The 27,157-nt window shown below is 47.9% G+C and overlaps 1 protein-coding gene across 1 annotated transcript in view; it reads left to right on the top strand.

The window, feature by feature from the left end:
- The window catches only part of DDX27 (DEAD-box helicase 27), a 166,361-nt gene extending 145,381 nt beyond the window's left edge, over window positions 1-20,980 (top strand). The window contains exons 19-21 of the mRNA XM_086932592.1: window positions 18,857-18,950; window positions 20,158-20,232; window positions 20,493-20,980. Of these exons, the coding sequence (XP_086788718.1) occupies window positions 18,857-18,950; window positions 20,158-20,232; window positions 20,493-20,508 (185 nt within the window). The 3' untranslated portion in view covers window positions 20,509-20,980. The remainder of the gene's footprint in view (window positions 1-18,856; window positions 18,951-20,157; window positions 20,233-20,492) is intronic.
- Window positions 20,981-27,157: the final 6,177 nt, after the last annotated feature.

Raw genomic sequence — 27,157 nt, 5'->3', positions numbered from 1 at the left:
GTACATGTCGAACAAATTAAATAAAATAAAACTGTTTTAAGTCCCTGGTAATGTGACACATATCTGCAGCCTTAAATCAAAGGCAATGGGTGAAGTATCTGAGCAGTGCATACATAGTAGAAAAAGTCAAACAAAATACAATAAATATTCACAATCAATTCTAAAATAAAGAGAACATGTTATGGGTAAATTAAGACCATAACGACAAAATCCAATAAGGGGATCCAGAGAGATGATTTCTTTTAAAAGATTTAAGTGGAAATAGCACCAAAAAGCATAAAAGATAGCTTTCTAAAAGTTGCATTTCCAATATATTAATCAAACGTCTGACTTTGCCATCAGATTTGATTTTTATTGAGCATAAGATAGTTCTTTGAATGGAATCTGTTGATGGAACAGGGCAAACGTTATAGCTTAAAGTCTATAGTCTATACTTTGACTTTTCCTATTTACCTGAACAGTGACAATGTCGTTTTGGGCTTAGTCTCTGGGGGGAACATGCTATATATAATGTCACACGTTCCACTCTTACCTGCTATTCACCCTGCTTTTAGAGCTGTTAGGTGGGGTTAGGAGTGACATATTTAATATTTATAATCCTACCTTTCAAAGCGGTGATTTTGACCGGTCTGTGCAGCAGGGTTCAAGCTGCTGCTGTCTGGATAAACAGAGTACACCTGAAGGGAAGCTTCAACTGCCGCTGTAGTGGAAGGTACAATAGGTGCTGCAGCACACAAGTGACATCGACCTTTCTATGCCATGGGTGTCCCTCTGCAGTATGTATTATGGCATTATCTGGAAGTTAAATTTGCCAATCAGGTTTTCTGCCAATTTGAAACATGTTTTAGGGGTCTGAGAACTTTCGGCCAGATTCATCAAGCTTAATTGCACTCGCAAAGGGCCAGATGCTGAGAATCTGGCAATTTGCGAGTGCAATTTTTGCATTTGGGATTCATCATCCCAAATGCAAAATTCGCTATTAAAGAATTTGCACATTTGCGAGGAATTGCATTGAAGGAATCTCTATTTGAGATTCCTTAAATGCAATTCATGAACCATTTTAAAATTGCGAAATCGCAATTTTGGGCTGCTATTTACCGCGAGGTCAAACCTCGTGGTAAATAGCGAAAACGTAGAAAAATGCATTAAAATGCATTTTTCTAAGTTGCATGTTACACACACACATGTCCTTTGGACATGTGTGTGCGCAACACCAATGTTGATTACATTTCAGGGGTGCTACAGGGTGTCCTTTGGACACCCCTGGCACCCTTGAAATCGCTTCCTTATTTGTGATTAGCTAATTGCTAAACGCAAATAAGGAATGACTCCCCATTCATTCCTATGGGCCTTCAGGCCCATAGGAATGAATGGGGAGTTATTCCTTATTTGCGATTAGCAATTAGCTAATCTCAAATATGGAATCAGTGGGAATCGCAAATTCAATTGCAATTCCTACATGAATCCCGTTTTGCGAGTTCTTAATAGCGAATCCTTAAAATTCGCTATTAAGGACTCGCAATTCCTTACCTTGATGAATCTGGCCGTTAATCCGGGCATTGGATTCCAGTGTTGGAGTTCAAGATTACCTGCGTGTGAGTCCCCAAAAAATTGAAAACCAGGGTTGACCGCCCAAAAAAGGGTGACTCTGCAACAGTAACTATTCCCATAATAAAAGCTGTGCATGAGAGCACCACAGCTGCAGAACATTTGGATTGGGGACTGAGAGCGGGAAAACGGTAAGCCCAGACATGCACAGTGGGCTGCCTGTCCGAGCCTGGTTGCATCTGCATGACCATGCTCCTAGTGAGGGATAGACAGCTAAATACTTGTATCACTGTTTTATAAGACTGCGCAGGTACATTTTAAAGTTTTGCAAGTTGAAGGGGTGGTACCCAAAAACCCTATGCATGAGCCGCCACTGCAGTGGACATCATGTAGAGCCTACCTTTTCTCCTGACCTGTCAAATACGATTTTAAAGTAGCCCATGTTTAGAAGGGCACTGTAGGAAGCTGGCTATTTATATAGTATACTGTTAGAACCGGCTGCCTCTAGTTGGCAGAGGTATACACTTCTGACAAATAGGGACACTCCTTTTCTAGTCAGGGCAAGGGGATCACACCCTTCGATAACCCCTGCTCACCCCCTTGGTAGCTTGGCAGAGCAGAACAGGCTTATCTCAGAGGCTGTGTGTTAAGCAATTATGACCACATACAGTAATACAGTGAATACGCTACAAATGGACACGACACCGTAGTATTATAAAAATAAGTATTTTTATATAAGACTTAGCACAAGACCAAAATAACGGCAAAACTGTACACAATCGGAATAAATACGTTCGGGAAGGAAAAAGGATAGTTCAAAGGTAGGTTCTTCTTTAGCACGAGAGTCTTTTATATCAAGCAAATCTTCTTCTTGGAAACACAGTTCTTTAGCAACAGGGTAACTCACACGGGAGCTACACAACGCTGGGCAGAGATAATCCACAGGTTCGGCGTCGACCGCGAGGAGCGCTGCGTCGGGCCTGGAGTCACACGGACCCCCAACAACACAGTACCTTAGGAAAATGAAGCACACGATGACCAGCGGCGTCGAGCAATCGGGCGTCGCGTCTTCGGTGTCGATCAGGCCACAGCAGGCGTTGTCGATGATGCAGTTGCACAGAGTGAGCAGCGCTCACGGCGTCGAAGGGCACACGGTTGATGCGATCAGCAGCGGGGCAGACATGAGGTCCTCTGGAGTTAGAGCCGTACTCCTACTCACTGGCGTTGCTGCTGGCGTCGGTTGGGCCCAGCGTCCGATCGTCGTGGTTGCTGGTCTTTTCAGAGGTGCTGGATTCACACTTCCAGCGGATAGCACTTTTTAGCAGGTGAAGTCTTTTGGCCCTGTGACTTCGGCAGGAGACTGGCACTCTTCCAGTCCTTGGAGATTTTCTTAGCAAGCGTGAGAGTACACACACAGTTCCTCTCTCCTGGTTCCTTGGCAAAAATAAAGAAGCACTGCAGGATTCCCCCAACAACAGCACACCGGCAGAAGGGGTAGGCAGTCCTTTAGATCAGCAGGCTTCTTGTCCTTGGTTACAGGGTTCCTTGTCAGAAGTGATCTAAATTCTTGGTTCAGGGGTCCTTCTCTTATACCCCTTTTCGTCTTTGATCCCTTTGTCTATGCCGGGGGTTTCCCAACATCCTGGGTCTGTGGTGGGTGGAGCTAGGCAGTAGCACCTGGCCTATTCATTGAGCCGGGCCGGGTCCTCAGACGCCCCGCAGGAGGTGGAGCCAGCATTGACACTGGCAGGAGCAGAGCTATCGCCCTCCTGGCAGGAGGTGGGGCTAGGATCGTCCATGGCAGGTACAGAGCCATCAGTCGCTCGGCAGGAGGTGGAGCCAGCATTGTATCAGGCAAGGCAGGCTATCAACAACTACTCTCCCCCTACTCTCAACGTAACGTCCCACTCATCCCACACTGACTCATCCAGACCTCTTGGAGCCACCCAGCTCCTGTCACACACACGTAAGACCAGCAGAGACCAGATATGGAGCCACCCAGCTCCTGTCACACACACGTAAGACCAGCAGAGACCAGATATGGTTAGACAAGAAAATAGACACTTTCTAAAAGTGCTATTTTCGAACCCAGAGTCCAAAGACCATCCACACCAACGGATGCGTAATTAAACCCCGAGTTCAGGGATACCAAACTCGACATTGCACCATGCTCCCCGGGCCAGCTAGGATTATAGCGTTAATAATCCCGGCGGCCCATTCTATCCAACGGAGAGCAGGCTACCTCGCAATAGTGAAGCCCTAAGATGGCGGCACTTCACTATCAGGACATGCCAACTTGGTCAGGCTTGTCCTACCTTACACTTACAATGCACCCTGCCCATGGGCCTACCATAGGGGTGACTAACATGAAGTTTAAGGGAAGGTTGGAGGGGCTGGCAAGTAGGTATACCTGCGCAGCCGACGTGACAGTGCAGGACTGCACGTGGGTCTCGCAATGACCGACCCGTAGACATTTGTTTACAAGGCCGCTCCTGTGGGTGGCACAACACGTGCTGCAAGCCCACGAGCGGCATTTGTATTTACAAGCCCCGGCACTCCTGGTGCGCTAGACTAGGGACTGACAGTAAACCAAATAAGCCAAACATGGATACAATAGATACATCATTTTAACAGAGGGAGCACTTGCGCTATGGCACTGATCAGCAGTGACACGGCGCCCAAAGCATATACCAGCAAAACATCGTAAAACAGTAGAGGCAAACAGAAAAAATGGAGGAGAGACTCAAGCCAATGATGTCAGGTCTAACACGTGTCCCCTCCAGCTGAAATGTGGGGAGAACTACCCTTAACCTAGGGAGTCCTCATCACTAAGGCGGAAAAATCTGGACAGACCATCAGCATTGGCGTGATCTGTACCAGGGCGGTGTTCCACCGTAAAGTCCATCCCCTGTAGAGCAATGGACCACCTCAACAGTTTTGGATTCTCACCCCTCATTTGCATTAACCATCTGAGGGGCCTGTGGTCTGTCTGAACCCGGAAGTGAGTCCCAAACAGGTAGGGTCTTCGCTTCTTCAGCGCCCAGACCACAGCAAATGCTTCTCTCTCTATCGCACTCCACCTCGTTTCCCTGGGAAGTAACCTCCTACTGATGAAGGCTACAGGCAAGTCTCGGCCCTCTTCATTCACCTGAGCTAGAACAGCCCCCACGCCATGCTCTGAAGCGTCCGTCTGAACAATGAATTCTTTCGAAAAGTCGGGTGCTTGGAGTATAGGTGCTGTGCACATTGCAGTTTTCAGGGTGTCAAAGGCCGTTTGACAGGCATCAGTCCAGATCACGTTTCGTGGCTGCTTCCTGGAAGTCAGCGAAGTCAAGGGGTGCACAATGTTACCGTAATCCTTGACAAACCTCCTGTAATAACCCGTGAGTCCTAAGAAGGCTCTCACCTGTGTTTGGGTTTTGGGCGGTGCCCAAGCCAGGATGGTATCAATCTTGGGTTGCAGGGGGGCCACCTTACCGCTCCCTACTTGGTGCCCCAAGTACACCACAGAACCCTGCCCAATCTGGCACTTACTGGCCTTGATTGTGAGGCCTGCTCCGCGCAGGGCCAACAACACTTCCTGGAGGTGACGCAAGTGTTCCTCCCAGCTGGCGCTGAACACTGCGATGTTGTCCAGGTAGGCGGCGCTGAATTCCTCCAGTCCAGCCAAGACCTGGTTGACCAACCTCTGGAAGGTGGCGGGGGCATTCTTCATCCCAAAGGGCATCACCCGGAACTGGTATAGCCCATCTGGTGTGGAGAATGCTGACCTCTCTTTTGCCCCATCAGTCAAGGCGATCTGCCAGTACCCAGACGTTAAGTCAAACGTACTAAGGTACCGGGCAGCCCCCAACCGATCGATGAGCTCATCAGCTCTGGGGATGGGGTGCGCGTCAGTCTTCGTGACTGAATTGAGCCCTCGGTAGTCCACGCAGAACCGGAGTTCTGGTGAAGCACCAGGCGCTGCAGCCTTCGGGACCAAGACCACTGGGCTGGCCCAAGGACTGCTAGAGGACTCAATCACCCCCAATGCGAACATTTTGGAGACCTCCTCCTTAATGTACGCTCGGACCTTGTCAGTCACCCTGTAAGCCTTGTGCTTCACAGGAGGGCTGTCTCCGGTGTCAACGTCATGGACACACCAATGCGTAACACCCGGAACCAAGGAAAACAGATCCGGGAATTGTCCCAACAGGTGGCGACAATCCTGTTTCTGCTCAAGGGTCAGTGTGTCAGAGAGGACCACACCATCCACTGACCCGTCTTGCTCTTTAGCATACAGGAGGTCAGGAAGAGGCTCACTCTCCTCCTCCGTTCCATCATCTGTAGCTAGGAGCATGCCCACTTCGGACCTTTCTAAGTGGGGCTTCAAACGGTTGACATGCAGGACCCGCAAGGGGTTCCTGGGAGATTTCAAGTCCACCAGGTAGGTGACATCGCTCTTCTTCTCCACAACCTTAAACGGTCCAGTCCACCTGTCCTTGAGCGCACAAGGTTCCACAGGGGACATGACCCACACTTCCTGACCAGGCTGAAGCTCTACCAGAGTGGCATTCCGGTCGTACCATCGCTTCATCTCCTCCTGGCTGGCCTCCAGATTTGCCTGAGCAAGTTCTCTGAAGCGCCGAGTCTGGTTCCGAAAGGCCAGCATGTAGCTGTATACATCCTGGGGAGGTTTCCTGGGAGATTGCTCCCAGCCTTCCTTGACCAGACTCAAAGGTCCTCTTACCGGGTGACCGTATAAGAGCTCAAAGGGGCTGAACCCTCGAGCCTTCTGCGGCACCTCACGGTAAGCAAACAACAGGCATGGCAAGAGGACGTCCCATTTCCGCCTCATTGGTTCTTCAAGACCCATAATCATGCCTTTCAGGGTCCGGTTGAATCTCTCAACCAGCCCGTTTCCTTGAGGGTGGTAAGGAGTGGTGAACTTGTAGGTTACCCCACACTCCTTCCACAGAGACTTCATATAGTTCGAAATGAAGTTGGTGCCTCGGTCGGACACCACCTCTCTGGGGAACCCCATCCTAGAGAAAACACCCATCAGTGCCCGTCCCACCACGGGGGCCGTCACTGTCCTGAGAGGGATGGCTTCCGGGTACCTTGTGGCATGGTCCACCAAGACCAGGATGAACCTGTTGCCCAGGGCTGTCTTGGGGTCCAGGGGCCCAACAATGTCAATACCCACCCGGTCAAAGGGGGTGCTGACCACCGGAAAAGGTTGGAGGGGAGCCTTCTGCTTCCTTCCGCTTTTCCCACTTGCCTGGCAAGTGCGACAAGTCTTGCAATGGATGTCTACATCCCTGCGCATCTGAGGCCAATAAAAATGGGTGACAAGCCTGTCATAGGTCTTGTCCTGCCCCAGATGTCCAGCTAACGGTACGTCATGAGCCAAACCCAGTAGGAAGGCTCTGAAGCGCTGGGGTACCACCAGCACACGGGCTGACCCAGGCTCAGCAGCCTTAGGCTCGCTATACAGGAGGTCGTTCTCCCAGTACACAAAATGTGACCCTGACTGATCACCTGAGGATTGGGCTGAGGCCTGCTGCCTCATGCCCACAAGAGAAGGGCACTCTTTCTGTTCCGCACAGAATTCCTCCCTGGAGGGACCACCATCCTGCTGCCAGTGGGTCAGCTCGGGCAGATCTCCCAGTTCGGCAATTTGTTCCCCGGTGGGCTCCAGGGCATCCCCCTCAGGGTCTACCTCCTTCTGGACCACAGGAACAACGGGGGCCGGTTTCCCGCGCCTCCTGCCTCTTCTCTTCACAGCTGGGTCCTGGGCCGTACTTTCAGGCTCCGGGACCCCATCAACACCCTTACTCGCTGTCATGGATCGAGTGGTTGCACACACCCACTCTGGCACACCCAACATTTTCAAATGCGCCGCTCGCTCCACCTTAGCCCAAGGGGAGTCTTCCAAATCATTGCCCAGGAGACAGTCGACAGGCATGGCGGGCCTCACAGCAACCTGAAGAGTACCTGAAACTCCCCCCCATTCAAAGGAAACCTGAGCCACCTCACACTCTTTCTGGGAGTTATCGGCAGCTATCACGGGGTAGAATGCGTGGGGAACCACCTGCTCTCTGGACACCAAGTGACACTTGACAGCTGTCACACTCGCTCCGGTGTCTCTGAGAGCTTCCACTCTCTGGCCATTAATGGTCACCCACTGCCTATATTTACTAGTGTTACTAGGCAGAGGGGGTGGAGGGACCATTTGCATATCTCCTAGCGAGACCAGGGACATTTCTGCGGGACCCCTCCCACCATGGACAACCATCTCCTCCCCTCCCAAGGCTACACTTGCCAACTGACGAGGGGGTGCACGCGGCGGTGCATTCGAATCCTTCTTGGGACACTGGGGGTCATAAAACCGGTGTCCCACCTGCCCACAACCGTAGCAGGTTAGGGGGCCCCTATGAACAGGTTTACCCGTCGGGCCCCTGACTTCTTCTCAGGGGGAGGCTGGGAACCCTTCCCTTGGTTCCCTTGGGGATTACTTTGGGGCCCTTTCTGAGACTCCTTCTGTTTACCCTTGTCCCCCCCACTCTTCTGCTGGGGACCCTGCCCACCTTTGGCTGAGTCTCCCACTGGACCCTTGTGGACCCTGGTACTGACCCAGCGGTCCGCCTCCTCAGCAAGTTTTCTAGGGTTAGATATCTTGCTATCAATCAGGTGCTGGCGCAGCTCTGGAAAACAGTTATTAGACAAGTGCTCCCACGCAAACAAATCATAAAGAGCTTCATAACTTTCCACTTTGCTGCCCTTTACCCAACCATCCATGGCTCTGCAAAAATAAGACACATATTCAACCCACGTCGTACCAGGCAACTTCTTACATTCTCTAAAAGCTTGTCTGTACTGCTCGGGGGTTTAACCATATCGCAACATTAAAGCATCTTTCATATGAGCATACGACATCCTATCCGCAACAGGCATGTCTAACAGGGTATCTCTTCCCTCATTCACAAAGCGACCCCACAACCCCGCTCCCCAATTCTTCTCAGGGACCTGGTGGGCCAACAATGCTAACTCATATGCTTTAAACCATTGACCAATATCTTCATTCTTATTGTAATCTTTGATCACATCTTTTGGGAAGTAAAACTTACTTTCTGCAGGCTCGGATGGAATGCTGCCACCAGAGGGATTCAATTCTAACTTTTTAGCTTGGATATCCAGTTCCCTCAACCTGGCTTCACGCTCCAAAGCTAACTTCTCTCGTTCAAACTCCAACTTTTTGATCTCTAAATCAGATTCCCTTCTACCTCTCGCATTTTCTAACTCCAACTGCCCATTTATCTTTAGCCTTGCCATCTCCATGTTGTAAGCTCGCTCTTTCGCCCTTTCTTCTCTTTCTTCAGGGGAAAGACCTTTGGAGGAAACACTGCTTCCGGGAGAGGGCACAGGTCCATTCACTGGCACCTCCTCATCCCCTTCCTCTGTGGGTACCACCACCACATCAGAGGGATTTCTGGATTCCCACCAGGCCTGTAATGCTTTATAAAAATCATCTTTTCTCGAGAGGCCGGTGGTAGGAACTTCAAACTGGTTGCAAAAGTGTTTCAGCTCATCTTTCTTGTATCTCTTGAGCTTACTCCTCTCGAACTCTTCCAACAACAACGATAGCAGGGGCAGTGACTCCGTTGTCACTCATGGTTAAAACTGGCAGTGTTCAGAAAATCAAGTTTCAGGAAAGCGGAGAACAAAAATAGGATCCTCCCGAATCCGATTGTGACTGCGTTATGGTCTGCTTTCACTACGTAGCGCACACTAATCACTGTACATGGGTCATAAATGCAAGGTCCAAATCCTCACCGCTGCATCCAATGTTAGAACCGGCTGTCTCTAATTGGCAGAGGTATACACTTCTGACAAATAGGGACACTCCTTTTCTAGTCAGGGCAAGGGGATCACACCCTTCGATAACCCCTGCTCACCCCCTTGGTAGCTTGGCAGAGCAGAACAGGCTTATCTCAGAGGCTGTGTGTTAAGCAATTATGACCACATACAGTAATACAGTGAATACGCTACAAATGGACACGACACCGTAGTATTATAAAAATAAGTATTTTTATATAAGACTTAGCACAAGACCAAAATAACGGCAAAACTGTACACAATCGGAATAAATACGTTCGGGAAGGAAAAAGGATAGTTCAAAGGTAGGTTCTTTAGCATGAGAGTCTTTTATATCAAGCAAATCTTCTTCTTGGAAACACAGTTCTTTAGCAACAGGGTAACTCACACGGGAGCTACACAACGCTGGGCAGAGATAATCCACAGGTTCGGCGTCGACCGCGAGGAGCGCTGCGTCGGGCCTGGAGTCACACGGACCCCCAACAACACAGTACCTTAGGAAAATGAAGCACACGATGACCAGCGGCGTCGAGCAATCCGGCGTCGCGTCTTCGGTGTCGATCAGGCCACAGCAGGCGTTGTCGATGATGCAGTTGCACAGAGTGAGCAGCGCTCACGGCGTCGAAGGGCACACGGTTGATGCGATCAGCAGCGGGGCAGACACGAGGTCCTCTGGAGTTAGAGCCGTACTCCTACTCACTGGCGTTGCTGCTGGCGTCGGTTGGGCCCAGCGTCCGATCGTCGTGGTTGCTGGTCTTTTCAGAGGTGCTGGATTCACACTTCCAGCGGATAGCACTTTTTAACAGGTGAAGTCTTTTGGCCCTGTGACTTCGGCAGGAGACTGGCACTCTTCCAGTCCTTGGAGATTTTCTTAGCAAGCGTGAGAGTACACACACAGTTCCTCTCTCCTGGTTCCTTGGCAAAAATAAAGAAGCACTGCAGGATTCCCCCAACAACAGCACACCGGCAGAAGGGGTAGGCAGTCCTTTAGATCAGCAGGCTTCTTGTCCTTGGTTACAGGGTTCCTTGTCAGAAGTGATCTAAATTCTTGGTTCAGGGGTCCTTCTCTTATACCCCTTTTCGTCTTTGATCCCTTTGTCTATGCCGGGGGTTTCCCAACATCCTGGGTCTGTGGTGGGTGGAGCTAGGCAGTAGCACCTGGCCTATTCATTGAGCCGGGCCGGGTCCTCAGACGCCCCGCAGGAGGTGGAGCCAGCATTGACACTGGCAGGAGCAGAGCTATCGCCCTCCTGGCAGGAGGTGGGGCTAGGATCGTCCATGGCAGGTACAGAGCCATCAGTCGCTCTGCAGGAGGTGGAGCCAGCATTGTATCAGGCAAGGCAGGCTATCAACAACTACTCTCCCCCTACTCTCAACGTAACGTCCCACTCATCCCACACTGACTCATCCAGACCTCTTGGAGCCACCCAGCTCCTGTCACACACACGTAAGACCAGCAGAGACCAGATATGGTTAGACAAGAAAATAGACACTTTCTAAAAGTGCTATTTTCGAACCCAGAGTCCAAAGACCATCCACACCAACGGATGCGTAATTAAACCCCGAGTTCAGGGATACCAAACTCGACATTGCACCATGCTCCCCGGGCCAGCTAGGATTATAGCGTTAATAATCCCGGCGGCCCATTCTATCCAACGGAGAGCAGGCTACCTCGCAATAGTGAAGCCCTAAGATGGCGGCACTTCACTATCAGGACATGCCAACTTGGTCAGGCTTGTCCTACCTTTCACTTACAATGCACCCTGCCCATGGGCCTACCATAGGGGTGACTAACATGAAGTTTAAGGGAAGGTTGGAGGGGCTGGCAAGTAGGTATACCTGCGCAGCCGACGTGACAGTGCAGGACTGCACGTGGGTCTCGCAATGACCGACCCGTAGACATTTGTTTACAAGGCCGCTCCTGTGGGTGGCACAACACGTGCTGCAAGCCCACGAGCGGCATTTGTATTTACAAGCCCCGGCACTCCTGGTGCACTAGACTAGGAACTGACAGTAAACCAAATAAGCCAAACATGGATACAATAGATACATCATTTTAACAGAGGGAGCACTTGCGCTATGGCACTGATCAGCAGTGACACGGCGCCCAAAGCATATACCAGCAAAACATCGTAAAACAGTAGAGGCAAACAGAAAAAATGGAGGAGAGACTCAAGCCAATGATGTCAGGTCTAACATATACCAAAAAGAGGTATACTGTGCAAAGAGTCCAGGTATTCCCTATTAGTGGACAGGGTCTTGCTCTATCAATCCCAAGGTGCTCTCTTAGGGGGTAGTGTGGTCGAGCAGCATTAAGCTTATCAAAGAGTAGTGTTAGACATTTGACACATACACATAGTCAATAAATGATACAAGCGACTCAATAAGAAGATACATACCAATGTATAAAAATAACACGTACCTTTATATAACTTTAGGCACCAAGATCATTAAAATCAGATATGTGAGTTTGTACAGTTTTTAAAAATGGACACAGTGCAATTTTGAAGCTGTAATGTTATCCTACGGAGGAAAGACATACACTGCATACAGGTATGTCACAGCGACTTATGGGGCCAATCACCTGGACTTGAGGAAAGTATGGGACAAGGGCCAAGGCAGCACTAATAAGTCACCTCGGGCGGCACTGGAGCGGCCTGGTGCAGAGGTGCTTTTCAGCATCCGGTGGCGATGTTATCCTATAGGGGAAAAACATGTGCTGCATTTGGGCACTTTACAGCGACTTACAGGACCAATCTCCTGGACTTAAGATGAGGTAGGGGCAAGGTCCAAAGCCACACCAACAGGTCACCGTGGGAGGCTCTGGAGCATTTGGGTGCAGAGGAGTGTTATGGCTTCGGGTGTCCCGTTCACTTTAATGGGGAATGATCCATTTGCAAAGAGGCTGCAAGCTGGAACAGGGAGACAAGCCAGGTTGAACTAACAAGGGGCATCAGGTCTCACGATGCTCAGGGACATGGGGACACCTTCGGTCCTCTTCTCCTCCGCCCAGGGTGGCCGGGTGCAGATGTGTTCTGGGGTGTCAGTTTTCGTGATGAGAGACGCTTGCGGTAGAGTGGGCCTGCACAAAGAGGTGGCAGGCGGCTTCGGTGAGTACGTTGTGCGCATACCCAAAGTGGGCTTTGTCTCTGGAGGGACGGGGGACCACGCTGTCACTGTTGGCCAACTTCAACTCGGGCCAGGGGTCACAGGTCCAATGGTGCTTTCCGGTGTCTGGTTAGTGGTGGTCCCGAGTCCTCGCAGTTCTTTTAGAGTGCATGGTCCCAGGATGCTTTTTTCCGGTTCAGGGGGCCTGGCCTGGCAGTTCGGGCTGGAATTGCCTTGGCTGTCCAGCACCAAATGGGCCCTGGTAAGGGGAGGTTAGCATCCCCTCACCTCTGATGGAAGCCAGATATGCATACCAAAGATGGTGCCCTCTTTGAAGCTCCCTGCCTTGGAATGTTAATTTACATGTCATCCTGTTGGATGGGGGTGCCTCTTGCCTGAGAGCATAGGGCCCTCACACCTTGGCGGTGTAGGTGGGGGTCAGAACCAGTGAGCCAGCACACTAGTAGTTGGTAGGCTTTCAGGGGGCACCTCTAAGGTCCCCTCTGGGTGCATGTATAAATAAATCCATCACTGGAATCGGTGTGGGTTTGTTAATGCAATATGTTTGATACCAAACATCTCTGATTTCAGTGAAGCCGTCCTGTAGCTGGGGAACTCGTTTTTGACCAATGTCCAGCACATGTAATTAAATGGCTTCCTTGGTTACTTGTACTGCCAGTAATTGAACTGACATGCACAGGGGCATATCTGCTTATGCAGATATGTCCACACATATAGTATAGTGCATTCTGTGTTAGGGCTGTAAGACCTGCTGTAGGGGTGACTTATCTATACTTCATGCAGTGTCTGCAAGCATGGCACACAGTACTGTTGTGCCATGCTGTGTTTTAACATTTGTCTCCACCAAGACGTACAGTCTGCATGGGTTTGATGAGGGGTCCCTTAGGGTAGCACAATTCATGCTGTAGCCCTTAGGGACCCTCTATAGTACCCCATGCGCTGGGTACCAGGGCTACCATTTACTAGGGGGTTACAGAGGTTGCTAAAGGTATTTCCAATTGGTGTACAATGACATGGTTTAGGGAAAGAGATCTGGCACTGGGGACCTGCTTAGCAGGAACCCAGTGTACTTTTTGTCAAAATTGCTACGGATACCAGGCAAAAAGTGGGGGTGACCATGTCAAAAAGGGGCACTTCTAGGCACCTGTTAAGTTGTGGGCATGGCCGCATGGACAATTTGACCAATGCTGTCCGCTAACCCTGTAGAAGAAGTGAACTGCCTCTGATCTGCTCAGACCTTAGTGAAACAGAGGAGTATTGGGCGGAAGTGACTTCACTAGGAGAAGAGATTTATGACAAACCCGTTCACATTTTGTCCTGTACTGGAATTTTTTCCCTTCATACATCCAGTAAAAAGTGGGAGACCGATAATTCTTTTCATTCAGACTCTAAGATGGTAAGGAAAGGTGATGCAGATTCATTTATTTGATTCCAAGTGTATTACAAAAATATATTTTGGGAAAACGTATTGCCAAAACGTAGCCTGCCAAAAGCGCAACTTTACTTTAATATTTTAGTACAAAAAATGTCAGGTCTATTTAATTCCTAAACCCATCTATAATCGTCTCTAATGACGTATTTCAAAACTTGGCAGTTTACTCTGGTCAGGGAAACTGCTCTTCCCTTACGCATCTCTGTAGTTTCGCCGCTGCCCCCAGCACCTTCTTGCCTTCAGGTAAGGTGTTTGAGGCCCTCCTCCACCCGTAGGCTCCTGCCTGCTCCTCCTCCATGGTGGTCCAGTGGGAGAGCTTTACTCTTCTGCTGGTCCTCTCGGCCAGCCTCTCTGTCAGTGCCCTGTTTGTCTGTCTGTGCTTAACTGATCGTTTTGTGCCTTTGTCTCTTGTGCCTTGTTGTTTTTAATGCCTTTGTGACTAAGAATTTTTGTGCCCCTGTCTCTTGTGACTTTTTATCTTGTTTTTGTGCTTATTGTCTGTCTTTTTACTGCTACCTTTCCCGCCGTGCTGCCCCTGTGCCCCCGCCTCTCTGTTCCTACTCCCGCCTCCCAGCTGCTCTCCCTCCCCCGACCCCTACTTAATGGCAGCCGCTGCGCGACAGGGTGAGCAAGACCTTTGACCTCCTGGTCAGGGAAACTGCTCTCCCCTCGCACAGCTCTGTCGTTGCGCCGCTGCCCCCCAGAACCTTCTTGCATCCAGGAAGGTGTTCAAGGCCCTCCTCCACCCTCAGGCTTCTGCCTGCACCTCATCCCTGGTGGTCCAGAGCTTAGAGCTGCTTGTCCGCTCGGCCAGCCTTTCTGTCTGTTTTCCCCGCGTTTTTTTCTGTCTGTGCCCTGTTTGCCAGTCTATGCTTAACTGACTGTTTTGTGTTGTTTGTTTCTCTGTCTCTTGTACCGTGTTGCCTTTTGTGCCTTTTTGTGCCCTTTGCCCGTATTTTCACTGTTCTCTTTCCCGTTGCTACTGCCTCCACAGCCCCTCCTCCCCTGCTTGTTCCCGCTCCCGCCTCCCAGTTGCTCTCCGTCCCCCAACCCCTATTTAATGGCGGCCGTGCCAAAGGCAAGTCCTTCTGCACCTAACAGCGACCAGCGCCAGGTACCCTGGTCCTCCGACCCTCCTCGGCTATGACTCCGCAACCCTACAAGCGCTCCACTCCGGAAGAACCAACAACTGCCAGCTGTCGGCAACGAACACTACCCAAGTCCAATTATCCTGCCGACACTGCCGCCGCACCTTCACGCAACTCCGGACCCCTACTGCTACCGCCAACCTACCGAACACCAACAAGCCCAAACCCCTGAGCTACATCCTCCTCCGCATACACTCCCTGCACACACGCAGTAGAAATCTGGGACCTCCTCTCGCCCGATGTCACCTTCCTCACAGAGATCTGGACCAACGCCAGCTCCACACCAGACATCGCAACCACCCCGAATGGTACAAGAACCAGAGGAAAGACCGCCCCAACCACCCTAGCGGTGGACTCGTTGTCATACACAAATACTCCCTCCAACTCACAACGGCATGCCCCCCCCCCCTACCTCCCCCCATGGAACACCTCTACTTCCAGATCAACCCCAGAACTACTCTACGCGGAACTCTCGCCTACAGACCTCCCGGACCTCTTGCACCGTTCGCCATTACCATCTCAGACCTCATCGCGCCCCACGCCCTCACCTCCACGGATTACAGTCTTCTAGGAGACCTCAATTTCCACCTCGACAATCTCAGCAACCCCCCTCAACTCCACCACCCTACTGGACAACGTCGCCAACATTGGACTGTAGTACACACCCTGGGCACCCATCTTAGCAGGAGGAAAAAACATTTGCTTCACCCACACCACGCAACCCCTCTAGATGGACCACCACTGCATTCACTTCTCCTTCTCGAAACCGACGCCCACAAACCTACACCATGCCCCTACACAGACTCTGGAGCAAGATCACTCACTAAAGAGCACCTTCTTCCGCCCTCAGCCACACTCCACCACCTCCACGACCGACACCAACTCTGCACCCAACGAACTCCACAGATGGCTCACCGATTACGCAAACACTCTCGCCCCCCAGAACTCCGACAGACAACGCATTTCGAAAGCCACCTGGTTCACCACTGACCTCTGAAAATCCAAGCGTATGTGCTGACGACTCGAGAAAGCGTGGAGGAACAGCAAAACCTCGGAAGCGTGCACCACTTTAAGACCGCCATGACAGAACACTACCACGTCACCACAAAGAGGAACTTCAACCAGGGCAGAATCTTCTCCAACTCCCGCTACTCTAAGGAACTCTTCAGCATCATACAAGAATTCGCGAAACCCCCCAGCGAAACCTTGGACGTCCCTCCTTCCCAGGATCTCTGCAATAAACTCCGCTCCTTCTTCCATCACAAGATCAGGACTATCTACGACAACTTCGACGAACAGAACCAAGGCACAGACACAACATCAGCAAAGCTACCCAGCCAGCCATCACCGCCTGGACCCCTGTCACCACAAAAGACACTGCAAAGACCATGAGGAGCATACACTCAGGAGCCGCTACCAACCCCTGCCCGCCACACATCTTCCACAGAGCCGTCTTCACCATAGCCTCTGAACTACGACGTACAATCAACTGCTCCCTCGAAACAGGCACCTTCCCCGATCACTGGAAACGCGCATAAGTCAAACCCCTCCTTAAGAAGCCCTTCGCAGACCCGACGGACCACAAGAACTACAGACCCATCTCCCTCGTCGCCGCCAAAGTTACTGAGAAGATTGCAAACAGCCAGCTCATTAACTTCATATAATCCAACTCAATCCTCAACACTTCTCAATCCATTTTCCGCAGCACCAAGACCGTCCTCCTAGCTGCCACGGATGACATCCACACACTCCTCGACCAAGGCCACATGGCAGCACTCATCCTTCTGGACCTCTCAGCAGCCTTCGACACAGTCTCCCACTGAATTCTAGCCACCAGATACACGACACTGGCATACAGGGAACTGCCCTCGACTGGATCCACTCCTTCCTTGCTGGCCGAACTCAAAGAATCAAACTCTTGCCCTTTCTCTTCAGACCCACAGCGATCAGATGCGGATTCCCCAAGATTCCTCACTCAGACCAACGCTCTTCTACATCGCCCCACTCGCAACCATTGTCAAAAAACACGGACTGAGCATAATATACTACTCTGACGACACGCAGCAAATTCTCTCCCTCACCAAGGAACCAGACATCACCAGACTCGGCTTCCAGGAAGCAATGAAGGGTGTCTCATTCTGGATGAGCAGCAGCTGCCTGAAGCTCAACTCAGAGAAGACAGAAGTCCTGGAATCCACCTCCTCTGTGTGTGACGACATCTGGTGGCCACGTGGCCTCGGCAACCTTCCAACACCAAAGCACCACACCCGCAACCACAGCATCATACTCGACTCCTCCCTCATCATGAACCGACAGATCGACCGACAGTGGCTCACAGGTTAGAGGCGGCAGACCCGGAAGCAGAGAACGGTCCGGGACCAGGGTTCAATTCCCGACGCGGCAGGGTCGTGGACCAGGGTCAGCGGAGTCGATAATTCTCGCCTTGGTGCCTACTCTAACCAGGGATTACACTCGGCAACTCTGGGCATTAGCTTGCCTCATCTCTACAACGGCCCCCCACATTCGCCGGGGATGCCTGGTTTCACCTTGGAGATACCCAGTAGGGACCATCTCACAGGGATAGCCAGAACGGGTTCCCCAGCGGTCTACAGCGCCACGACGCCTCAGGGCAGCAGTGCGCTTTACAAGACACGTACATTTACATTTAACCCTATATCTTTCACGTGCTTCAACACCCACCGCATACTCCACAAGACCTTCAAGTGAATCCCCCCAGAAGCCAGGAAGACAATCACCCACACACTCAAAACCAACAGACTGGACTACGGGAACACCCTCTACACCAGAATTGACAAATCTCTACTCCACAAACTCCAGACCATCCATAACGCCGCAGCCAGACTCTTCCTCAGCACCCCAGGACAAAACCACATCACCCAGCACCTATGAGACCTTCAATGACTCCCCGTCGAAAAGAGTGACCTTCAAGCTGCTCACTCATGCCTACAAATCCCGGACCCCAATACCTCAACGAAAGATTCTCCTTCCACACCCCCAAGAGAAACCTCGCCCGGGCTGAGATCACTCTCATCCGGAGAGCCAGAACGGGAGGAAGACCCTTATCCTACATCGCGGCCAAGACCTGGAACGAATCCCCCCCCCCCTCGGCATCAGATGAACCCCCACACTGCAAGCAAGCATTCAGAAAGAACCTCAATACCTGGCTTTTCAGATGACTCTTGAGCTGCCTGATATCCACACCCCACGCCTTAAGATCCTCACAGGTGAGTAGTGTGCTTCACAAATCCTTGATTGACTATTGTAGAGTCAGCCCTAGCGTGTTTGGAGGTAAGTATTTGATCATACGATTAAAAGCTTGTCAGACTTTTTGTAGGAAGATACTTCTGAGACCGTATGTTTTTGCTAAATATATATTTTTTCATTCTGTATTTGCACATGCACTTTCAACCATGCATAATGTGAGTAACTAGGGGTTCCGACTAAGGTAGGGTCACACTTTTTGTTGTTGTCAATATCTGTGCAGTGTACTTGATCTCTCCTTTCACCATGATGACTTAAGAACTTGCATTTCCGGATAAATGTTTGAATGTTAAAAAGCCATACTAATGGGTATGTTTTGTTGGCCTACTGTCAGTTGTCTGATTCACCAAATAATTGTCCCACTCTTAACAAGCCATTGTCAATGTAGCTAAATAGCAGTGTCACAGATTAATTTCATAATATGTTATTCATTTTTGTTTTTGTTTACTTTATATTTCAGACACAAAGCAGAAAAATAAGTCAAAGAAAAATTCAGTTTTTGACGAGGAACTAACAAACACCAGCAACAAGGCTCTGAAGCAATATCGAGCAGGGTAAGTGTAAGTCGGAAACATATTTGATTATGTGAAAGAAATGGTTGTTGGCGCTCAACTTCTTGCTGAGAACATCCCCTCTTGGCATTTCACAGGTGTGAGCACTTTCTTGTGTTTTGTTCTCTCCAGATTGGTGTAAATGTACGTTCTTGTCTGTGATCCATTATCTTGTGATCAACTGTTCTATTGCCCTCAGTTTATACTAACATTGTATCTTTAATTCCTTATTTTGTCATTAAGAGAAAATCTCGAATCAAAGTAATAACCACCAAAAATAAAAAAGAAGTAACCACTTCGTTACAAAGTGGCAGAAAATATTTTAAGATGGGGAAATATGATTTGCGATTGAAGGAGGAATAGATAAAATGATGCTGCAGAAAGTCATAATTAGATTTATTATACTAAAACAATGATTAGGTATGTTTGTTAACCCATTGAATCTTCATATTAAATAAAAATATAGTACATGCAGGACAATAAGCAATATCAAAAACAAACTAGGAAAACATGCTTAACATACATTTTTAATTATTTGTGGAAAAATAGTTGTACATGTAGAGAACCGGAGTGACAGGTAATGAGGGTGAAAAAAGTGAATGGGGGACATGCCTCACAGCTTACCCTAGACTAGATAAAGGGAGCAAAGAAGCAAAGGTGGGTAATAAATAGGTGTAATGAGGACTGTAGTGAGTAGCAAACGTAGGGTATTTTTTATCGTTGAGAATGTGCTCTGTATTTTTGTTTAGAAATTATGACACAGATAATATTGCTTAAAAAATTTCAAGATCATAGCATATTTCAATTTAACATAGAGCTGGGCTTTTTTCCTTGCTTTATTTCTGGTGAGACCGTAGTTTCTGTTTGCAAGTTTGAGTAAAGCGAGACATGTCCCGTTTGCTGATTGTGTGTAGTTCTATCTCTAGTCTTTTCCCTGATGAGATTGGCACGTACTCTTTATTCTAGTGGATTCGTGCTGAGTCTGTCAGCACTCTGTCGGTCCCTCTTCACACTGTTTGGGGTCTTCAGACTGGCGTTGGCTACTGACGTCCGTGCCGTTTTATTGTTTTGGCTTCCCATGCTTGTCTGCACTGCTCTTGCCTGGATCTAGTGGTGCCATATCTCCATGGGCTGTACTAAGGACAGGCTGGGCTTACTCTGGTCTATACCCGTTTATTAATCAGCACATGCATGTTTTTTTCTCCCACAGTCCATCTTTTGAGGATCGGAAGCGCTTGGGAATTCCTCAGAACAGGAAAGGTGGAGGCTTCAAATCCAAGTCGAGGTAAACCACCCTAATTTAACAGTATCCTGCATATCTTTACAGCAGCAAATGGCGTGTCTGTTAGCTAGCAATACCACTGGAAAATAGACTGGCTAAATTACACTTTGATAAGGTTAATGAAGACAAACTTCATGTTTGTGGTTGGATTTGCGGATTTCATCCCTGCATGTTTAGTGATCGTTTTTGGTGAAGGAGAGAAACTGTTGTGTGCAAAAATGTAATTGGTAGAGGACTTCACTCCGTGCCATGCTGTCTTCCAGGTACCGCAGGAAATGAGCATCATGAGGAGCACATGGACGACCTTCAGACCTTCCATCTTGGGAAGAAGAAACAGACGTCCTGCATATTGCAGATAAACCAGATGGTGGATACTCGAATCATTCTCCCTCACTGGAGAGGACTCTTTTTATGGACATTTAATGGACACTGTTAAAAGAATGTTTGTGGCTTTCTTTTGTAAGCCTTTACTGTTTTGGAATATGTCCTTTTTAACAAAAATTCTAACAACCAAATAGACTTTGCTTGAGAAATCCACATTATTGCTATGCCCACCCTGGACTTTAGTCCTCTTGTGACATTAGCCTTCAAGATCCAGTGCTAAGGGGCATAAGTGTGTGGGCTCCAGGGTTGATGTTTTGGCTCCATGTTACTCCTTGCGTTGAGAAGGTTGGTCACTTTGATGCTTCTTCATTCATACCCTACAAAAGAGAAATATTTCCGCTTGTACAATGCTAAAGCTATGATAGAAGTCAAGAATCCGGGTGAAATGCTTTATATAGGAGTTTATTTCCAGAAATGTTGGGCATCCTAGTCGTACCACATTTGGCACTTTTTGGAACAGTCATATGATTTAAGTATAATCATCCTGAGGGGTTTCTTGATGTCATGGGATATTTGTGGATGTTCCAACGTTATCAAGTTTCAAGGAACCTTGTAGCACAAAGCACCTCCAATGAAGGAAAGAAAATGCTTTCTTGAATAAATGAGTGGCATGGACTATAACTGGAAGGAAAGGGCTGAAGATCTGAAACATTTAAAAGTATAGTGGTAAAGTGTAAGGAATTGGCAGGCCTTGCAAAGTTGTTAAATTCCCAATTAAAATCAAGGGTGATGGCATTGAAGGCAGAGCCTCTACCAATATTGGCTAGTCTACATGAGAATGCTAATTGCCAATTTGGCATTATCATTATGCATGTTACACTCTGCTTCAATTTACTGCTGTTGTGCTACTTCTTAATAATGGTCTCTGGTACTGTGATATATGTGGTCTAGACCATGTGGAGGTTTGTTATAATTTGGTCATAGCTTTGCCTGTACATTTTCAACTCCTAGGCCCTTACCTATTAAAGTGTTTCCAACTTTTTTTCACCTTTTGACTATTTCCCTGTAAGTGTGAGCTGGGTATCATTTGCCAGACAAGGCTTTTAGTGGTGGAGTTACACTACACTTAGAAAAGCTTCTTTATTTTATGAATCAATCAGCTTTACAACACATACATCCCACAACTTACTCTATATCAGGGTCAGTATCAAGTAATAGGCTGTGGTGCGAAGGAAGGATGCATGAGATTCACAATTAAGGTGGCAGTGAGGCGAAAGAGGGTGTGTCGCCAAGCAGCAGGTGAACTGTGGGTGGGCTGGTCTGCATGAATATTTGACGCTGCACCATCCTAATGGTACGTACTGGGCCATATTTTCTCCTACTGTCATAGGGATGAATTTAATGAACTAGACCCTGGTGACACCCCAAACATTTGGATCAGGCACCTGCTGTTGCTGTACAGCAGAGTCCACTTCACATTGTTGGAAAGATGTTCCTGGAGGTAATGTTCCTGGAATAAAGCTGAACTTGGGGTCTCTTATATTTTTTTTCCCGTGTACCTATGTACGTTGCTCAGGAGATAGAATATAAATAATGAAGTTTTATGGGTAGAAATAATAAAATGGTGTTTGTGTAACACCGATGCGGTTTTTCTATGCTCATGTATGCTGTTGTCTCAAAACACCAAGGAGTTGTTTTGCCATGTGTACAGCTGACATGCAAATAATTATTGCAGCTTATTGTTTGAACTCAAAATTATTTAACACAAAGGTGCTTTTTATGTAGCAGAGTACCCGTCAGCAAATATTTTATTTGAAGGACTGCAAGGAGTAGGGGTCGCAATGAAGGTAGTATTTAAGTGAGGGTAAGAAGCACACAACACTGGAAAAAAAGATACGAACTTTCAAACAGAGATTAACAAAAAAGGAGAAGGTGGATCTGTTAATGTGTGTTGTAAAGCGCTCTAAGTCAGATGCTCTCTTTGATGCGAACATTTACTGTTGTAAAGCGCTATGATACCTTTGGGTCTAGCTAGCGCTATATAAAACTCTCAAATACTAAATTCACTTTGAATTCAGCAAAAGAAAAGTAAACATCAAGTTCCCCTGGAATATAAAGCTCGACAATTGACCTCTGGCTTTGAACGCACAGCAAATGAGACAAGATTTAAAGGCCTGTTTACATATAACAAGTACTCGGGAGGAATGCTCACGGTAGAGACAAAGTCAAACTTGACAGCCTAAAATAACAAGCAAACGACAGAGCAAGCTAGGAAAGATACAGTGGCTCAACAAAAAAGAAAAAAAAATAGGTCCCAAAAGTGCAAGCAATGTAAGGACATAAGTACTTGGGCCATGTTCTAGGGGAGGATCACATGCAAGAAGAGGGAAGTGCTGACCGTAGATCTGACCAGCAGGAAGCAAGCAACTGAGAGTGGCTTTAAAGTCCACCAATGATGACTAATGTGAGGGCTCCAAGCCCACTAACCATAAACAAAATGACTCAAAGTACTGTCTTTCCAAGACCTAAAAAGTATGCAAACAATCCGGAGCTTTAAATAAAACTAATAGACTCACCCTCAAATCTCTATTCTTGCCAATATCGGCAAACTCCAAGCACGCCACTTTAATCCCACACAATAATAAAAGTATAATTCTTAGATCTTTTTGGTTTCAATATTGGAGACGCCAGCTTTTCTAAGATGGCAAGCTTGATCAATTAAATTGTTTAAGAGCATCTCAGAACCACAGAGCAGAAGAAATACCTAGTTTGATTTATTATTTCAAAATGAAGGGCCTGTTGAAAAACATTAAAGAACACCTGTAAATCCGATAAGCATCTTCATGACCCACCTGTCAAATTATGGGATTGGTCGTCTGGGCCTCTAGAAGGATCTATTGTGGTAGGTACGCTATCCTATTGTTTCATAGTGATTTCAATATTCTTAGTCATTTTACTATTGGTCTGTGGTCCCATGTAGCATAAGTAAGGACCAAGTGAAAGCTATTTCAAAAGTCCAGTGGGATTCCACCTCAGTTAACCGTTTTGGCAGAAATGCCCTGCTTCATATTCCTGTGTAGTAAATTTTCCGCACCCATGTTATCTAACATGTATAACTAAAGCATGACTTGAGAGGCTGGATAGGTGGACAGGTGTTGAGAATGAAAGTCCAAGGCTAATAGAACCAGAATCATGGTGAAGGAAATTGGTCTTAAATGAGTCCTCCTGCTGTTCCTCGTCCTTCCAGGGTGGTTAGGAATTTGATTCTGAAGTGCCAGAATGGAGGGAGCGCTTACATTCAGATGGGTGAGAAGCAAATACGTGGAGTGGCATGCATAGCTGTGGTCAAAGAAGCATGCCCTTTGGATAATGCATCGAAAGAGTAGTGCTTTTTAAAAGTTTTTTTTTTTAATAAATATTTTTATTTGCATTTTATCATAACTCAACATTAGTCATATGATTAGCAGTATATATACCTCCACTCCCGCACCCACCCTCTCCAAAGTTATACATCTCCGTCACTGTTCGTAACACTCTGATTCAATGTCCGTAAATTCAATGTGCAATTATTTCTCAGTATCCCACCTAAAGTATTCCTGGAGGTGCTCTCGTGGTCGTGCAGCCAAATGCTTTAATCCCCTCCTTTATAACCCCCCCATCCAAACCATGGTAGTGCCGCCACCTGGCCCAGACCCTACGGAATTTCTTTGGGCACCCCCTAGCTTTATAAGTCACTCTCTCGGCTGCCATATAAAGGTCCAACCCTCTTCTCCATTCCTCTAATCACGGCAATACCGGGGAGGGACCCCCAGTTCTTCGCTATGTCTCTTTTCGCTACCAGTACCAGGAAGGCTAGGAGGGGACGCGGTAGGTCCACGTCGTTGGTCATACCCAGTAATGCCAGCTTGGGCTCCTGCTGGAGCGGGACCCCCAATACCTCCCTCAGTTCTGTGAAGACGTGGGTCCAATAATTTTGTATCAAGTCGCATGACCATATAATGTGATAAAAGTCTCCGTCGTCTAGGCGACATCTAAGGCATCTTGTGTCCTCTATTTTCCCCATTCTGTGGAGTCGCACCCTATCGTAATAGGTTCTGTGGAGCACATTAAATTGGATAAGACGCAGCCTAGACTTAATTGCCACCTCCCGGGAATGCATTAGTGCTATGTCCCAATCCAAGTCATCCATGTCTCCCACCTCTGTTTCCCATGTCCGTCTAAGCTTTGCCAGGTCACCTAGCATGTTGTTAGTTAAGGTTTTATATGTGAGGGAGACCCCTTCCCCTGGATCTGCTCCTGTAAGAGCCTTCCCTCCAGTGGTGCGTACTCTGGGAGGCCGCTTAGTTGGATATTTTGGGCCCGCCAAGCATGTCGCAGCTGCATGTATTTGAAAAGCTGTGAGTGGTGAAGCCCAAATTCCACCTTCAGGGTCAAAAAGGATTTCAGTTCCCCCTTGGCGATCAGACCCCTATGGTGGAGATGCCTATGTCGTCCCATCTTTGAAAACCTTTCAGTTTATATAGTTCAGTGAACCACTTACAGTGCCATATCGGTGTCTGCCGGGAGGGTTTCCTCTCCCACCCCATGCATTTCGTAGCCTTAGTCCATGCAAGTAACGTAATCAGTCGCTGGGTGGAGCGGTTCCAGTCTAGTACCCCCGTAAAGATAGTATAGTAAATTTTGCAATGAATTTTCAGTCTTTCTAGGGCATAAGTGGGATGATCTGCCTGAGCATGTAGCCAATCGTTAATCGGTGCCATATGTTCCGCCCAGTATTAGGCTTCCAGGTTAGGGAGTGAGATCCCCCCACTGTATTGGTGTCTCTGAAGAGTAGTCAACTCTACTCTAGGCTGCTTACCCAACCAGAGAAAAGCCCTCAGATCCGGATGAATTCTGGATATCAGCGTTGTCGGAAGCGGATAGTATTCGTTCTGTAGGGCATATAAGTACTTGGGTAGGATAATCATCTTGTACATAGCCGCTCGACCTAGAAGTGTAAGTGGATGCTGTCTCCAGCGTTCCATATCTGCCGTGGAGTTCAGAATAATCCTCTCCAAGTTTTTTGGGAACGATCGTATCCTATCAAGGGTGATGTATATCCCGAGATACTGGAAACCCTCCACCGTTGTTAGTAGTTGCCATGGCAGTGTCCCCCAGCTGCCTCGTCCCCCGAGATTAAAATACAGAGTTGTCTGTTAGAGCCATCTCAAATATCAGTAAATGTCAAATCTTTTCTAAATGCCATTAATGCTACATCCTCTTGTTGAATGAGTTTCCGAAAAATTGAACTCCCATTAATTTTGTAACATTTTGATTAATTTGAAACTATCCACGTTGCAGGCGCTAGGGGTATGTCCACTGTAGTTGATGGGCAAATAATTGGTACTTATGGAGAGGCTAGTGCTCTTGAAACATCCAGGTTATGTAAAGTTTCTTTAGTCGAAGATGCATGAGAACTATACTTTTTTGGTTCATATAAAATTCTGTCAAAATGTTGGGTCTGAAAGAAAAAGCCATTCACTAGATGGTCTTTTCCTTCAAGCTTGTTATAAGACAGTCTGAAGTTACAGCTACTCCTAGTTGAGATGATGGACGATCGACTAATGAAGGACGTAGGCTTATTATAGGCAGTGTGAAGGGAACGACTCTTCTCTGAGCAACACAGTGAAAAAGTAGACACTTCCACTTATAATTTCTTCTGCTCTTTAAAAGAGCTGTTTTCAGGTGACAAGGAGTGCTTATGCTAGTTTTGCAGGAGCAAGCCTCAAGCTGACCAGTGCTAGTGTGGGCTGCAGAATTGTCCCTCATAATTTTCTTCCTCCCTAATACTCCTGTGATTTTTATATGTTGGGAGACTTACTGAGGTAAAGTGAAGCAAGTCAGTGGTAAAATGGAAAGATGATGGAATAGGATGGTAGCCAGCATTCGTACTTCCACCCATCACTTTTTTGTTGCTGCAGAGTCTCCCAGAGTGAGATGGATGTATATCTTTTACCTTTCGTTGTTTAGTATTTTTTTTTTTAAGGGGGGTGTACATGCATAATGTACATTATTGTAGTTTATCAATCATTTGTCAAATGTTTCCTGCTAGTGTGGCATGATAGCACTCAAACTATGATGGGAGGCGCACAAACCTGCTGGTTGAAGAGTGTCTGTTTGCAGTAGGTCTGGTGTGGGAAGAGCTTGGTGTTGTGCATGAGGTGCAGATGGTTGGTGTGGCCCTACTGCTGCAGGCTTGTTGCTGCTAGTATACAGACAATTCTTTATAGGACCTGTGATGACTACAGTGCTTTATTATTTATGTATTTAAAATACCTGAAACTGATCAATTTGCCATCACATGGTGGATTAACATGCTTTCAGTCGTTCAGTGAGAGGCCGTGAGGCTGAACAACATGATAGACTGGTCCTCTTTGAGAGCTCTTGTATCCATCAGGTTGTGGTTGCATGGAGTGACTTTTGCAGAATGTTGCTGTGTTTTGAGGGTTTTCTTTTATAGACATTAAAGATCACTACGGTAGTTTGGAAGCCTTTGGGAAAGCGAGATAGCGATGTAATTTGAAGGGTGAGGGAATGTCTATGTTTACTGCCTTTTTTTGTAGTA

Source organism: Lissotriton vulgaris, chromosome 7 (assembly GCF_964263255.1).
Source record: "Lissotriton vulgaris chromosome 7, aLisVul1.2, whole genome shotgun sequence".
NCBI classification, from domain to species: Eukaryota; Metazoa; Chordata; class Amphibia; order Caudata; family Salamandridae; genus Lissotriton; species Lissotriton vulgaris.
This window is presented reverse-complemented; position numbering and strand designations above follow the sequence as displayed.